We start from the raw sequence: 16,209 nt of genomic DNA on the forward strand, positions 1-16,209 counted from the left end.
TGCAAAGGAGTTGTGGGGGGGCTGTAGGTGGGCAGAGGGGGCCTTATATCAGTTGCTGTAATAAAAACTTTGCAATGCTTTAGGGGAGGCAGCCACCCAGAAATTCACAGAAATAACAGGTGAACACGGGATTTGCACAACCGAAGAGTTCCCTGAATAATGCTTGGGTGTAACAGGAAGAAAAAAATCTGAAAATGAAAAGGTATAATGAGATATACACAACTGAAGGGAATTGTCTTAAATGGCTGATTGTAATGAGATGTACATAAATTGTAAGGCTTGTAATGAAATGAAAAAAAGAGCCTTGCTGATAATACAGGGTGTAATGTCTACACCTGAAATAAGTCGTCTCAGTGCACCGAGTGTAATGAGATGCACATAATTTTAAAGAGTGTAATGAGATGAAAAATAAATCAAACACTTGTCTTAAAATGAAAGATGCACTAAGATTCGCACACCTGAAGGGCATTGTCCTAAATGGGTTTGGTTTAATGAGATGCATTTAATTTGCAAAGGGGCTAAATGAGATTGGCCCAGAGAGAGCCTGAGAAATATAAAAGTATAAGATACACTTGAAAGTGATGTAATAAAATTTGCCTCATTGGTGGGATGCAAATAAGGCACCAAAGAGGAAAAGCACAGAGTATGTGTGATCCTAACCCCTGCCTCCCCCCACCCGGCCTGCAACACTGAATAAGCCCATGTCCCCCACAGAGGCCAGGCACAGTGTGGGCACCTGTGAAAGTTTCATGAGCTGGTCATGGGCTCATGGGCTTGTAGCTGCTACAGGAAAATGTTCAAGGGCGCAGCTATAAGAGGGGACTTTTAAAGGCAATTGAAAACTATTTTCTGAGAGCTGTGTTTCTCAAAAGTCTTCATGCTTCTTGCCTTGGTATCTGGAGAAAGCTGGTGGCAGGGCTTAAAGTCCTATTTCGCCAGCAATCCTGGCGGTATCTATGGCCCCTGCTCAGGCGTGTCCATGAGGCCGGGTCGCAGGACGTCCGATGTCAGACACAGGACACGTGGCCACCGAAGGGAGAGTTATCGCCATTACCCTGACACACACGTTCTGCTTATTTTTTTCTTCCCAAGGCAGAGAGCCCTTTTGGATAGTTTGGTTTTCTCACTTTTGATGGACCAATGGGGACAGAGAAATATTTCTCTTCTAAAAAAATAACCTCAAATAGTGGAGGGAAAGGCCCCAAAAGGAAGGAAGCAGGGAGAGAAGAGGGAAGCATAATAACCATTATGCCAAGCAAAGAGTGATGGCCTGATAATAACTGACAAGTGACCTTTAGTGTCAGCTTCGGGGGACTACCCAAGTGTCCAATGTCACAAAAACCTGGAGAGCACATCCTAAGGTGTGGCAATGATTCACTTACATCCAGTTGTGGTCATGGGGTGGGGTGGGGTGGGGGGAAACAGGTCCCTATGCCTGATCGCCTGACTTTTCAAGCAAAACCAGGAATGTGAATTTTTATATGCAACCTTCTGACTTGTAAATATTGGCAGAAATTGTGAGGAAAAATACTATATGATCCTATTCAAACATATCTGCAAGCTGAATTTGACCTGGCCCCTTGTTGGATTGTCTTAAAATGGAAGGGCACTGGGCCCTCCCTGGTGGCGCAGCAGGTTAAAGCACAGCACTGAGAATCTAAAAGGCACCTCCGCATGAGTTCGATTCCCGCCTGCCCCGGAGGTGACCACATGGTGTGGCAGACCTCTCCTGACGCGCCCGCTGCTCCCCTAAGCAGTGTACTTCGTTGATCTGCTTGTTCTGTTCCCCGCTCTCTGGTGAAGCCTCTCGCCGCACCTGAGCCTCTGGCCTGTACCCCAGTTCTGTGTGCACAAATAAATAAATCTTAAAAAAAAAAAAAATGGAAGGGCACTAATGTGCAACCTGAGGGGCACTGTCCTACATGGATCCGGTTGAATGAGATGCATTCAACTTGCAAAGGGGCTACATGAGATCCGCCCAGAGACAAGCTGCACTTTGTTTGCAACTCTGAGTGCAAGGTTGAGGTCACTGTCCTAGGATGAGATCATATTTTAACTGTTACAGGGATGTTACCCCCTTACTTTCAGTCACCGTCTTCTACTGGAATGTAAACTCCTTGAAAGTTAGACCTTAGTCTTGGTGATCACAGCTGTATCCTCAGCGACTAAAACTCCCTGGGACCTAGTGTTTGCGCTGTAAGTACCTATTGAATGAATGTGTCCGAGCTCGCCCCCTTCTGGCCATGTCCAAGGTAGCAGAAGGAGGTCAGCTCTGGCCACCAACTCTCGGGACCGGGGGATCCTCCAACCCGAAAGAGCTTCCCTAAGAGATGGAGGCGAGGCCGGCAGTCAGTCCGAGCAGTTCCCTGGGCCCTGATAACAGAACTCCAGCTTGGGGGTGGATAAAGGAAATCTCTGCCCCTGCTCCCCCACTCCACCGTTATCCCATCTCTTATTTCCAAAGAGATTGTGGCTCATCTTCTCTGGAGTTGCAGAGGGTTTGGGTCACGTGCAAAGCGAGGACGTTTTCCCCTCCAAACACAATCACCTACCTCTCAAGCGACGTGGGAACCCCCTTGTGGAGGGCAGCGCGGTCGAAAAGATGGCGGAACTTGATAGAAGAACGAAGGGGTGGGAGAGGTCGGTAAGGCTATTCAGTAATTGGCCAGACTAGCGCCCCCTGGAGTGTGTTTTGTGGATTCCTTGTATAAGTGATTAGATCTTGAAAAAGAGAAGGCAATTGAAACAGCTTTCTTTCCTGCAGGACTTTTCAGAGACTTAATATAACAGGTAGTCCATTCTGTACTATTTTGGCTATGGAGACTTATTTATTTGTTTATTTAGGGTAGCGTATTTTTCAGCTGCATGTTCCTTGGAAAGAAAACACTGCCTCGAGAGACTGGTGGCTTCTTGGCTGGCTCTGGAAAGTGAGGTTCTTGAGACTTCCAGAGATCTTGAGACTTTCTCTGAGGCCTTGAGGGAAGGGCCGTCTGTGCTGTGGGTACAGGGCTCTCCAGGTGTGAGGGCAGGAGAGGGAGGTGGCCCAGGACACTGCCTGTGTAACCACAAGGGCAAAGTATTTCCCCTCCCTCCCCCATCTTCTGCTGTGCCATCCGGTGCCCACAGTGTGCACCAACTCTCCAGCCTTTGCGGCTGTGAACAAGGAACTTTGCTCCTGCCTCAAAACCGGCGCCGGGGCATCTCAGCACCAGTGCACAGGGAAAGAAACTTCGAGGCGGACATGAAAGTCTGGCTGCCACTCGCTTTGGGGATTCGGGGGGGACTGCCCTTCAATTTTTTGTTGTCCCACAGCTGCAGGATTAAACGTGGCTGGAAGCCAAGATTAACTCTCTCTCTTCCTGGGACCTTTCAGCTGAGGGACGGGGGAGGGTGTGCACGTGAGGGCTGTGGTGGGAACACTGGTGGCACCAGCTGTGATGATAAAAACCCTGGGAACCTAAGATGGAGGTGAGGAAAGCAAAGATCTTTGGAGTGTGATGGGAGCCAGAGAATCGCACTCAGAGCTCTGCGCTGCAGTGGCGGAAAATGGTCAGCAGAGGGCAGTACAGCGCTTCTTAGGTCTCTGATCTCTTTGTCTTAAAGTGAGACCCTTATGTGATAAGTGGTTGCTTCCTCTCCAGATGGGTAAACTGAGGCCACCCAGAAAGTCCTCATAATGGTCTCCTTCCTCGGGCAGCCAAATCGACAAGGGGCATACTGAAGCCTGTATATTTTCTCTGGTTCCCTGTCCCACCACCGATGAAACACAGAAAAAGAATCGTGCACCAGGATTGTTGTAGGTAATAAGATTTACTGAAAACTCGGCCACATTCAGTACTGGTTTGGTGGATACATCAGAAGGAGGTTGCATAACATTACGCAGGTGGGGGGGGCTGGGAGGAGGAGATGTGGGCGTGTGTGTGCGATGTCTCTGTGCTGAGGGGTTGTCTGTTCACGATGGTGTGTGAGTGTGTGTGTGTGTGCACGCGCGAACAAGGAACAGAACCAGAAAGGAAATGTGTCTTGTCTCACTGCATGTTGCAAAAGTCTCACGCCAAAAAAGCTAGACTTTCCTCTACCTATGGCATCAAAAGGGAGTAAAAAATGATTGGATCACCCAGATTATAAATAAGGTTATTTGTTTCTCAAAAATCCCTATTAAAACATTAAATATCAGCTCTTTTGAGGGAGAAATACATTCATTTCGGGGAGACCTCAGAAAGCGACCATCCTTGTGCTCTACCCCAGCCAGATGGGGGAGGGGAAGCCCCAGAGGGCCCCGAGGGTCCCCTCAAAGTGAGCCAGGTAGCCACTCACATCCTGCCGCTGAAGGAGATGGCCAATGTACAATTTACAAATGAAACTGCAAGTCCATTAAATTAAACCCAATGGAAAACACACGTGTGAGCAGTCCTGTCATTCACAGCCGTGGGGCGGGAGAGAATGGAAGGAGGGACCTGGCCGCGGGGTGGGAGGGTGTGTGCGTCAGGGCAGTGTAGAAAGCCTCCTCCTCTCCGAGCCCCATCCGGTCCTCAGGCGCCCACCGCGCTCGCTGGCTCAGGCCGCCAAGGCGGGTGAGGCGGGGCGCCCGTGGCTCCCGGTGCGCTTTCTCCGGACCCGCCTCCACTTTGGGGATGCCGACTGGAAGAGGGATGTAGCACCTTCTCCAACCCCCGGTTCCCACTGGGCTGGCAGCTTCCTTCCCATGTTACTTCTGCCTTCTCTGAAGGCTAGAGTGGAGAAGAGGGGATGGAAACGGCTGGCGGAGCCGGCCTCGGTGGCCTGAGGGAGGGGCAGATTCCAAGCTCACCTGGCTCCGCCCGCTCCAGGGTCCAGGGAGGGTGGGAGCTTCCGAGGAGCTACGGGAGGCGAGCTCTGTGGCCTTGGAGGGCCGCCGCGGTCCCCAGAGTCGCCTTGGCGGGCTTGCTAGCCAGGTTCTGCTGTCTGCTTGCGACTTGGGGCCACCCTCTTCCCAGCCTACAGTGTGGGTCCACCAGCTTGCATTTGTTTCCAGGAGAGTGAGAGAGAGGAGGACAGTGGTGGCTCCCATCCCTCTCCCCCAAGTCCATGGTTGACTGTTCCCAGAGCCAGGACCTTGGAGGAGTGAACAGGAACGTCTAGAACCCAGGCTGCGCCCTCATCTACAAGTGGTGACGCCTCAGGCTCTCCTCCTCCCGCCACTGGTTATGCTTTGGGCTCCTTCCTGCCCTTGAAAGTCTCTCAGAGGAGCTGAGACCTTTCTGGGGGATGGGTGCCAGACCCCCGTGCCTCTCCCTTTCCTCCTAACTCTGTCCCCTGGCAAAGGCTCACTCTGCGAGCAGCCCCGATCTGCCTCACAGTGCAGGGCTTGCGAACAGCTCAAGTCCTCCAGTGGGGGGGCCCACGGGTGCCGCCTGTCCTCAGGGACTTGGTGAGTCCAAACCTCACTCCTGCCATCCCATGCAGGCTGCTCCGCCAGCCCCACCAGAGTTGTCTGCAGTTCTGGGGAAGAGGGGCGAGTGCTCGTTGAAGCTTGGTGGTTGGGAAGGAGCAGGCGTCTCCTCTGGATTTCTTCAAGCTACTGATCTGCGGAAGCTAGGGCCCAACATTCTTGGTGCTGCCTGCCACATCCCCTTCCCCACCACCCCGAAGCCCCTTGACCACACGCCTCTTCTCAGCGATCAGCGCCATCTGGGCTGCCGGCTACTCCAGGGAGTCACTGTGTTCCAAGCCCAGGTCGCTGACATTTGTCGTCTGCAACTCGTCGGCCTCCTCCTCCAGTTCCTCCTCTTCCTCTTCTTCCATCTCATCCTCATCCTCCTCTTCTGTCCCATCCAACGAGTCATCGTGGGCGGCCATCATAGCCTGCTGCATGGCCATGGTGGCATTGTCTGAGGACAGGGACTGCAGGTTGTCCAGGTTGATGGAACCTACCCCAGAGAGGAAGGCAAGGGTCAGATCCAGGGACCTCCACGTTGGACGCGGCTGAACGGACTAACTCATGGGGTGCTGGTGAGCTCTGAGGCTGGACAATGCCCGCCCCCCCCAACCCAGTCACTGGCTAGCCACTCCCTGACCCTCCCCAAACAGCAGTGCCCCCAGTCACCATTTCCAGAGCATCATGAAATGGTGGCCTCATAATTCCCTAGGTCAGCACTACTGTCCCCATTGTCAAGAGCGGAAAACTGAGTCTCAGCCAGGGGAGCCTTAAGGTGACCCAGACAACCGTGATGGAGCGGAGCTTCTCTCCCCGGTTGCTCTATCTCAAATTCTGTTTCTTTCCACTGTATCTCAGAAGAGGAGAGCCCATCACAGAGGAACCTGAGCTCAGCCGCCGAGATGCGTGGGTACGCGCATACCTCCACTGCACTTCCCACGCAGAGCTGTCTTCACGTGCCAAGCTATAAAATGTCTGCCTCATTGAATTATTCATTGTGCACCAGGCGACCGGCAATTAGAAAAGTGTATATGGAGGGTGTGATGGAGAAGCTGGGGAAACAAAGCTCTTCCTGGCCTCCGTTCACAAGCCAGCTGCCTGCCTGGGTATTTATAGATGGCCCAGCTCTGGGCAACTGCGCAGGCCCCGTCGGGTGCTAAGGAACTGAGGGTGGGAGTGGGAACGAGGAGGGGGCTCGGCCGAGCAGTCCTCCACACAGATGACCAGGACTCCCACTCGGGAGATTCCACTCAGTTTGTTAAAAGAGATGCAGAGCACCCCTTCTTCTGGGCTTGCACCCCTTCTTCTGGGCTTGCACACAGTGTTCCACGGGCCTCAGGTAGGGTGACTATTGGCAAGCAGGTGTCATGCCCCTCAGCTGCCCCTGCATCTCAGCATCCCAAGGGAGCCCCAGGAGGTCCGCCAGCCCCAGGAGCGCAGGCTCCGGCTCTTACCATCAGGGTTGGTCCCTGGGGCACCGCCCTGTTGCTGCAGCACCCCTGCAGCAATGGAGTTGGGCCAAAATCTTTGGGTGGGCCGGTGCTGCGACTTGATCTTCTTGGCTTTAGGGGCAGGGTCCGGGTTGCTGGCATCAAGCATAGGTTGCAGAATGCGCCTCCGGGCATTGATGAACCTGGCCAGGGGCGAAGGTGGATGCCTGGTTAGTCACCCCCAGGAGCAACGTGGGTACCTGCACGGGGGTGGGGGTGTATGGAGAGGGCAGTGCTGCTCCCAGACTCCTCAGCTGAGCCATCAAATATCACACGGAGCAGACGGTTCTGGCCTAGGGTGTGAAAGCTCGGCAAGGAGAGCCCCCAAGGTTTTGGGGGGTGAATGTATGAGTGGAGTCAGAAACCTCAGCACCAGACCTGTCAGGCTTGAACACTCTGGAAGAGCCGTAGTCAAGGGTACTCACCCTTGACTGAGAGCTTGGAGTGGGGGCCCTTAGTCCTGAGCTCCCTCCCACCCAGCCATACCTGACTGAGTCATCTGTGCTAGTCTAGACAGATACAGTGAAGGGGAAAACGAGATGCCTGAGGAGTCGCAACCGCTCACTCTTCTCCAACCAGATGCCTGAGGAGTCCCAATGGCTCACTCTTCTCTTCTCACTCCCAGCTTTGCACAATGTTTCAGTTCATTTGCGGGGAAGGTGGGGGGTAGACAAGCAGTTCATTTGCATGGAAGGTGGGGGGAGACCAGTTGCCCACTGTCGGCTCCTCCAGTCCTTGGGCCTTGGTATTCCTGCCTCTCTGCAGTGCAGGCAGGTGAGGCTGGGCTTCCTAGTCAGTAAGAAGCTCCCAGGATGGTCCCTGCCACAATTCCCCAGCAGAGGGCGCTGAGAAGCTGCAGATGAAGTTACGGGCTCCTGTAGACTATTGCTTCCTGCTTCTAACCCAAAGGGGCAGGCCTGTGTGGGGCAGGGCCTGGCATTCAAGCCCTGGAATTCTTATCTCTCCTTGCAAGCAGGTGACCCCTGGGTCCGAGGGTCTGTGGGTAGGGAACGCTCACTTACCAGTTATTTACTTGCAGGAGGGTGAGGTTCGTCTGGGCTGCGATCTGCCGCTTCTCATCCTCCGTGGGGTAAGGGTGCTGCAATGGGAGGTGAAGAAGGGCTGATGAGTGGGTGCTACATGGTGGTCAGGCAAACTCAGGGTGGAAACTCAAAATGGCAAAGTGTAATGTCTGTTCCCCAAGATCAGTGGGCTTAGGGCTTGGAGGGAAGCTGCCCCATGACTATGGCTCCATATTCAGGGCCACTGGCCCCTCAGTCCAGGCCCCTGACGGCAGGCTGAGGTGGTTTTCCATCAGACAGCAGTTACTACAGCAGCTTCCCAGAGCCTTTCACACAGCCTGCTCACTTGGCCCTCATGGTGGCCCCCCAGTGGCCAGGGGAGGCTTGCTAGTCTTTGCACTCCCATTGGTACCAAAAACCCATAGGACTGCGAGCAGTCTGTACTGTAAATGGGGTGGATGGATCAATCCAATTTGTTAACCACTTCGGAATACGTTCTGTGAGCCCAGATTTATGCCAGACATCCCAGAAGAGAGGAGATCAATATAATGACAACCACAACTTGTATAATACTGTATTACCTGTGTTTTCCAGCACTTAATAAGGCATATCACCGAAAGTTTGTAGGGCACACAGGTTAGGGGTTGTTATTCCCACCTGACAGACACAGAAACCAGAGTCTCCCAGAGGACGTGGAATGGCCACCAGTTTGGAACTCAAGCTTCCCATTACTTCATGCTGCTAAGACAGAGCCAGTGTCTCTTAGGGTGAGTGAGGAAGAGCCAGCAGCGGGGTCCTGCGGGACCCTCACTCCTCAGTCCATGCACTGAGACATGCTGGTCTCCTTCTACTAGGCTGCACTTCCTGAGGACCAAGGCCGTGCCTTACTAATTGTCATATGAATGAATCACAGTATAGACTACATACATGCGCAGACTATATACAGAGGACTGCATGCAGGGAGGCAGAATCCGAGCGGTAGAGTGTGGTGCCTGGGTCAGGGGCACCATACAAGCTGGGAGGAAGAAGTGGGTATTGGCCAGAGTTCAGGGAAGGCTGAACAGGTCACAGAAGAATGGGGAAGTCTGGGGGGAACAGTGAAAAGGGGTCCTGTGGGTATGCCCTGGGTGGTGTGCACATGACAAGTGGTCTACGCGTCTTTTCCCGGGCTCCTCACCCAGCACCTGGCAGACATGCTGTGAAGGTGTCTGAAGGGTCAGAGCCCTGCCCAGACACTAGAGGGAGACTTGGAGACCACTCAGGGAAGAGAGCCAAACCATCCAGGCTCCTCAGGCCAGGACTGTTCTTCATGAGAGAGATGGTATTAGAAAGCAGTTCTTGGCTTTCTTTTATATACTTTTAAAGATTTATTTATTTATGCACACAAGAGCTGGCTGGGTATAGGCCAGAGGTGCAGGAGGGTCAGAGGATTCAGAGACAGAATGGGGAACAGAACAGGTAGATCTATTGAGATACACTGCTGAGGGGAGCAACAGATGAGACAGGAGAGGTCTACTGTGCCACGTGGGTCAGCTCCCTGGCTAGGGATCGAACTTGTGCTGCAGTGGCTGCCGAAAGCTTCATAGTGCTGTGACTTAACCCCTTGCACCACCAGGGAGGGGCCCAGGTCTTGGCTTTGCAAAGTCCCAAAGACTGGCTTTCACATTCTGAGTTCAGGTCTGTCACTTAACCCTACCTCAAAGAGTCATCTAGTGATGAAATGAAATTAGAGGTGTAAAGTGCTCAGTGAGAGGCTGCTCTTCCTACACTTACTGCTGGAGGGTGTCGGCAAGGAGCTTAAAGCCCTCGGAGGAGGAATGAGTTTGGGATCCACAGCCTTGGTAGCACCCTTGTTACTGGTGACAAAGGAAAGCAAGTTCTTCACCGACCCTCTGCATGCCCTGATGGAGGCAATGAGGATCAGCTGTTGTTTGCATTCACACCTTTGACCCTGACTGCCAGGCCAGGGCACCTGGGACACTCCAGTCCTACGATGTTAAGAATCTAACAAGAGAAAGCCATATCAGTGTCACAAGAGCCAACTTCATCCTGAGGGAAAGCAGCAGCAACACACCAGGGGGGACAGAGTGCAGCCCCAGGGGCCGGGAAGCAGACCTTCTCACTCCTTCTGAGAAGGGGGTGCCTCAGCCCTGCTCCCCCACTCTGGAGAGTGACAGTCTCCTCTGGAGAGTGACAGTCTCCTCATCATGGCCAGGAGACAAGCAGCCCCAATCCATGGCCAGAATGTCTGAGAAGACAGCAAAAGTCTGGCAAAGTCCTGGCCTTCTAGGCCCCGCGAGCTCCCTTCACGCCTCTGTGCCTCCCGCACATGCTGTTCCCTCCACAGGAATGCTCTTTCTCTCACTTTTCTACCCAATGGATTTCGGAACTTCTGAGACGATCTTCGCGGACTAAATCTTCTGTGAGGCCCTTCCCAGCGCCCTCGGGAAAATGCAGTCATCCGTGCACCCAAATACCTGAATGATACGGCAGGGAGCGTCTCCCTGCTCTGCAGATGTGCTGACCGACAGTGGCTGGACTTGAGGTGTTTTCCATTCCGTGACGGCTTGAAAGTGACAGGCACTGAGTAGAAACCATACTTTGAACTTTGCTCTTTCCCCCTCCCAGCATCGCTCAGCGCGACACCCCGTGATGCTCCCAGCCAGCGGTGCGGCAAAGGTGGCAAGCAACTGACACTCCGCAGAGTTTCGTGGCCGGCATGTTCCACCTGTCATGTTTCAGTCTGTGATGGGTTCATCGGGATGGAACCCCAGGCGACGTGAAGGAAGGATCTGCGGTGGCGGCTGCTTCCAGGCGGGGCAGTCTTGTTACACGTGGTGGCTCTGGAACCAGCAGCGTGGGGTTCAAGGTCGCCATGTGTGAAGCAGAGCAGGAGCTGGGAGGCTTGTTCTCCGGGCACAGCCCAGCCCGTGAGAGACCTCAGCTCACCGAGGGAGAGAGGCCGCAAAGGAAAGCTCCTCTGTGCGCGTTGAGCACCCGCTGGGTTGTAGGAGGAAGGGGGCTGACTGGTCAAGGAGGACCACCCCAGGGACACCACTTCAGCGGGAGGTGAGGAGTATCACTCCGCAGCTCCAGGAAAGGGTGCTCATTCCAGGCAGGGCCTTGCCCAGGGGTTTGTATTCAGGCGGGTCAGATGCAAAGCTCTTCCACTACTGAAGGCCCTCAGGGAAGGAGATCCTTCAGCCCCCCTGGAAGGAGAGTGTTTGCTGACTCTGAAGAGGCTGTGGGTGTGGGCCTCCATCCTGAGTGCACTAACTAACATACCTCCATTTAGTGGGGGCCGGGTAGGAGGCCCGCAAAGTGGCAGGCGGTCTCTTTGGAGCAGGATATAAGCCCCACGCCCGTCCCCCACCTAGTCCCACTGCCCGGGCTTCCTGGGGCCAGTGTCCCGGGTCACATGGTGGAGGCCCATGGGGTGAATGGCAGCAGTTGGCCTGGAGCTGGGGACAGGCGTGTGGGCCAGAACATTCCTGGCAACATGTCTGAGAGCACACAGACGCAGTCCGGCGTGCCCACGGCTGGGACCAGATGATTCCTGAGGACAGGGTCAAAATAGTCCTAGCCCCGGCTTAGCCCTCGGTTTGGTCAGTGCTACTTTTAGCACCGCTGAAAGGCTGGGGCCAAGGACGGGAAGAGCAGTCACACGAGCTCGCAGGGAGCCGCCGCGGCAAGCGTCCCTGATCACTGTTTGCAGCAGGCAGACAAGATCCCTGCGAGTGGACGTTTCCTCCTTGAAGAAGAGGTGCAGAGGGACCAGATGGCTCCAAGACCCTTGTCAGGCCGTCCGTGTCTCCCAGGATGGGTTGTGCGTCCTGGCGGTGAGAGCCCGGCATTGCTGTACCCGCCAACCTCGGCCGTTTGTTATTCCCTGTCTTCCCACCTTAGTTTCCTCACTTTAAAACGGAAACAACACAGTAGTGAGTGCCTGCCTCTGATGCAGCGATGTTCTCCTGAGGCCGCGTGGGTGGCAGGTGCACCACCCTTGACTCCCTGTGGACAATGTGGCGGAGCCTCTCAGCACCTGAATAGGCCACGTCTCCAGGCGGGAACCCGTCCCTCCACGCAGCAGGTGTCATGTAGAGCTATCTGCCATCTTGAAGTGCCCCTAAAATCCAATCTCAGCTCCTGATGGTCCCAAACCTCAAGTCTCATTTGTGCTCAGTAGAGGCTGAAGGTGTCTCTCGGTTTGGGTTGTGCCAGGGCCCCTGGGTCTGAAGGGAGCTTAGCCAGGGCTGCTTCACGGGACCCTGGGCCTGTCTTCCATCAAAGGCAGAATTGTACCTGCACATCCGGGCCCTTGCAGGTAACCAGGAGGCTGGCCAGGCGCCACCGAGGGGCACGATACGTGGGATGCAGCAGCCTGCTGGGGGAAGTGGCCTCTGAGCCTGGAGCCCGCTTTCCCGTCCCACGTCCCCGCTGTGACCCCAGGGCTCACCACTGAGCCCTGCGACCCTCCCACTCCCGCCCAAGAGCTGCTGGCCACTGCGCTGTGGGTGCTGCCTGGCTCTGGGAGGGCGGGGTCGCGGACGGAGGACAGTGAGGGCCCATGACACATTAGCAGCCTGATTTCAGACATGCTAAAATGAAGAAAAGAAGAAACTCCAGAATCGAGAGAAGCGTGAGCTACCCAGAGCATTCCTCTTTCCTATGGCCTTGCCCTTGTGCTGACCTTCCTTCTTCGCTTTCCTGTACAATCGGACACACACAGAAAGACGGAGAACTAAGCATACAGCTTCATGCATTATCCAAACACTGGGCAACCACCACCAGGCCCCCAAATAGGAGACTGCCAACACCCCAGAAGCCCCCATTGGTCCCTTTCCAATCACTACCCACAAAGATAGCCTCCCGAAATGTACCCTGATTTCTGTGGTAGTTGCTTCCTTGCTTTTTAACAAATGAGTTCGCCATCTATGTTACATCCTAGAAGAGTATGGCTTAGTTTTGTGTGAACTCGTGGCCTTTCTGAATGGATCCTGGCAGCATGCAATGATTCACGCTGCAGTCCAGTCTGAGGTTCATCAGTGTTTGTTCTGTGTAGTGGTAGGCAGTTCCTCATTTTCTTTGCTATCTAGTTTTCCATTAGAAAATCTACGCTCTCCCTTTCCTCAGGCCCCTGCAATCTCCCCTGCCTGCTGGCTTCCATTTCAAGCCACCCTTCCCAAGAGCGAGGTCAGTCCTTAACCTGCCCCCAGACACGCAGGCCCATTCAGATGTCCCTCCCATAAGCTCTGAGTGCCCCCACCCTGGACTCTGCCCATGGCAGAGAAGATCTGTTGAGTTACCTGTCGACACAGTGAGGTAGGCTGCATGGTTTTGAGAAAAGGGACCCCCATCTCACCCATCTCATCAGTGCCAAGGAAAACACCTGGCATGTGACAGAAGAGAGTGCCTCTGTGAATGAATGAGCTCCAGGGGCCCAAGGGGGTCACCAGTGTGTGTCACCATCCCCTTTGAGGGTATCTGTGGGTGTAACGGTGAGGAGTGACAGTGACTCAGATTCCCAGGAGTTCTACCTGGGTCAGTCCATGCCCTACTTATTAATAGTGCTGTGTCTGCAATTGACTGCATCATGCATACCCGTGGGCAGCAGGGAAGAGGGGGGGCACACCACAGTCCTCCCTAGAGGAGTCAGACGTGAGATGCAGGTGGGGACATGAGAGCAGGGCCAGCTGCTTGACTTTGAATCCTGTTTGTGACCTTGGCTAGTCGGTTTCCATTCCCTCTTCTGTCCAATGGGACCCAGACTTCCAGGTTAGACCAGGGATGACACGAGTCACTGTCTGGAAGAGTTTTTTTTTTTTTTTTAATCTTTAACTACATTTTTTTTTAAAAGATTTATTTTTTTGTGCATACAGAACTGGGGTACAGGCCAGAGACTCAGGGGTGGCGAAAGACTTCACCAGAGCGGGGAGCAAAACAGGCAGATCAACGAAGTACACTGCTGAGGGGAGCAGCGGGCGGGTCAGGAGAGGTCTGCCACGCCATGTCATCACCTCCGGGGCAGGCAGGAATCGAACTCATGCGGAAGTGGTTTCAGCCTCCCAGTGCAGTGCTTTAACCCGCTGCGCCACCAGGGAGGGCCTCTGGAAGAGTTTTTAAACAGTGCCTGATACAGTCTACGAGGCTTTTAAAAATAAATAACAAGGAAAACAGAGCTGCCTTTTGATGCGTGGGGCTCCCTCTCTGCAAAGCCACTGGGGCTTCGGGAAAATGAGCGGGTGACAGGTGTGCAGACTGCTCCTGTTTGCACATGGCCTCCTCTCCTGGCTACTGGAGGGACTGTTGTCTCCTGACCTGCACCTCAGGCTTCTAGGAGGTGACTGAGAGGTAGCACATCTCCCCCGACTATTCTTCAGGTGAAACCTTTACAAGCCATCAGTTTCTGTGAAGTATTAACTCAGGGGTCTCCCTTACCCTTTCTCTTCTCACTCAGTTCCTGTCAACCGTGCAACAAAGTCCAGCTTGGATGAAGGCCACCAGGCTCTCCTCCTTCCGTGTGGCCTCCCCACACTGCTGAGGGGGGTCCTGAGGCATGGCTCTGGGGTTGCAACTGCCCTGGATACACCCCCGACCTCTATGCCCTGCCTGGTAGTGGAATGGCAACCTCTGGGGAGTCTGATCTCTCTGCATCCCTCCAGTCCGGGGTGGGTCAGAGGAAACGCTCTTCTCACAGGTGCGCCTGAGGCCCCTGTGCACAAAGAGGCTCCCGCTGAGAGCCCCGTGGGCGTGACTGCCAGCCTCCTGGCTGCAGAGCTCTGCAGGTACACATCCAGGGCACAGAGGGCACATTCTCCCCTGGACTCAGAGGGGGCGGGGCTAGCTGGGAGGGAGAAGCAAATTCCACAAATGGGAGGAGAAGTCTGCTGTGGTCACAGGCCAGACTGGAGTGTGGATGACCAACTAGGAGCTAACTCTCACCCACACACTCCTTCCTCTTTTCCTATCAATCCCAAATCCCAGTTCCTCCTCCAAACCCTGTTCACTCACACTCAGCATTGCACACCAGGCCAGCCTCTCCCATGGCAGAAGCCTTCACACCTGGACTTTCAGCAGTGCACCCCAAGGAAATCGCAGGTATGCTGAGACAATGCCCGTCGCAGCCAGAGGGGTGGCCTGCTGAGGTCTGGGGCCGAGGGTTTCTACACAAGCACCTAGTTAGTTTTGCTGTTCTTTCCTGTGTGGGGGGAGGCTGCCCTTTGCTCCGATGGTTGGGGAGCTCTTACTGTTGAACTCATGCTCCTCCTGCGCATCCATCCCGAGAGTCCTCTGAGGTCACACAGCACTCCAAACCAGCAGTTGCCACCACTTGTCAGCTGCTTCTGTTTTTGGCTAAGTGTGGCGAATACGCTGCAGAAGTGTCTGCCATGTTTTCTGACTGAAGTCTCAAGGTCCATTTTGCACACGACCAAACTGAGCTAAGGGGGGGTTCAACACTGGGCCAGTGATCTGGTAGTAAGAAACAGAGGGGGGAGTCACAACCCCTGAACCTGTAGCCACATCTTTCTCCTCTCTGCACTGTGATTCCTTGTGATTTATCGGGCACGGTGTCTTTAACCTTATTGATTAGCTTCACCACAGGTAGGATTACTTATCCACTTGACTAAGAGGAAGTTAGTATCAGAGAGGTTCCCTGACCTGTTCAAGGCGGTACTGTAGGTAAAACATGGAGCTGAAGTCCATGGCAGGTCTGCCTGCCTCTCAGGCCCTCGCTCCTTGGACTATACCATGCTGCCCTCAAGGAGCACATCCCTTTCTTCAGGCTCCCACAGCCCCACTCCCTACTCCATCCATGTGTTTTCTGTTGGAATCACGTGGACAGAAAGTCCCACATCCTCACTGCCCTTGTCTGGACACGATTTGTCAGAGAAGCTCTGGATATCAGATGCTCCATTCTGGATGCATTGCTCTGGTATGTGTGGCCCACAGATGGTCAAATGCCTCTCCTCTACATTGATTCCTCCATTCTCGAAGCCCTGGAGCATGTGTGTGTGTGTGTGTGTGTGTGTGTGTGTGTGTGTGATTACATCAAGGGCTAGCTGTTCATGACTCATGTATATAATCCACTCCCCAAATTAAGTGATCAGCTCTTAAGTGTGAAAATCATGTTTCATATCTAAAACTCACATATTAGTGGATAAATATGTTACTTGGAGCTTGGATCACATTTTCCCATAGAAATACATTGTTTGGGCCCTCTCTGGTGGCGCAGCAGGTTAAAGCACAGCACTGAGAAGCTAAAGCCCCTTCTGCATGAGTT

The 16,209-nt window shown here is 54.0% G+C and overlaps 1 protein-coding gene across 6 annotated transcripts in view; it reads right to left on the bottom strand.

The window, feature by feature from the left end:
• Positions 1-3,797: 3,797 nt before the first annotated feature.
• PKNOX2 (PBX/knotted 1 homeobox 2) overlaps positions 3,798-16,209 on the bottom strand; it is a 253,357-nt gene continuing 240,945 nt past the window's right edge. For all 6 annotated transcript variants that reach the window (XM_012729584.1, XM_012729580.1, XM_012729581.1 and 3 more), the window contains 3 exons: positions 7,929-8,005; positions 6,871-7,049; positions 3,798-5,909 (listed from right to left, as the gene is read on the bottom strand). In XM_012729584.1, the coding sequence (XP_012585038.1) occupies positions 5,683-5,909; positions 6,871-7,049; positions 7,929-8,005 (483 nt within the window). In that variant the 3' untranslated portion in view covers positions 3,798-5,682. The remainder of the gene's footprint in view (positions 5,910-6,870; positions 7,050-7,928; positions 8,006-16,209) is intronic.

Source organism: Condylura cristata, unplaced genomic scaffold (genome assembly GCF_000260355.1).
Source record: "Condylura cristata isolate star-nosed mole 26May11 unplaced genomic scaffold, ConCri1.0 scaffold00025, whole genome shotgun sequence".
In the NCBI taxonomy this organism is placed as follows: Eukaryota; Metazoa; Chordata; class Mammalia; order Eulipotyphla; family Talpidae; genus Condylura; species Condylura cristata.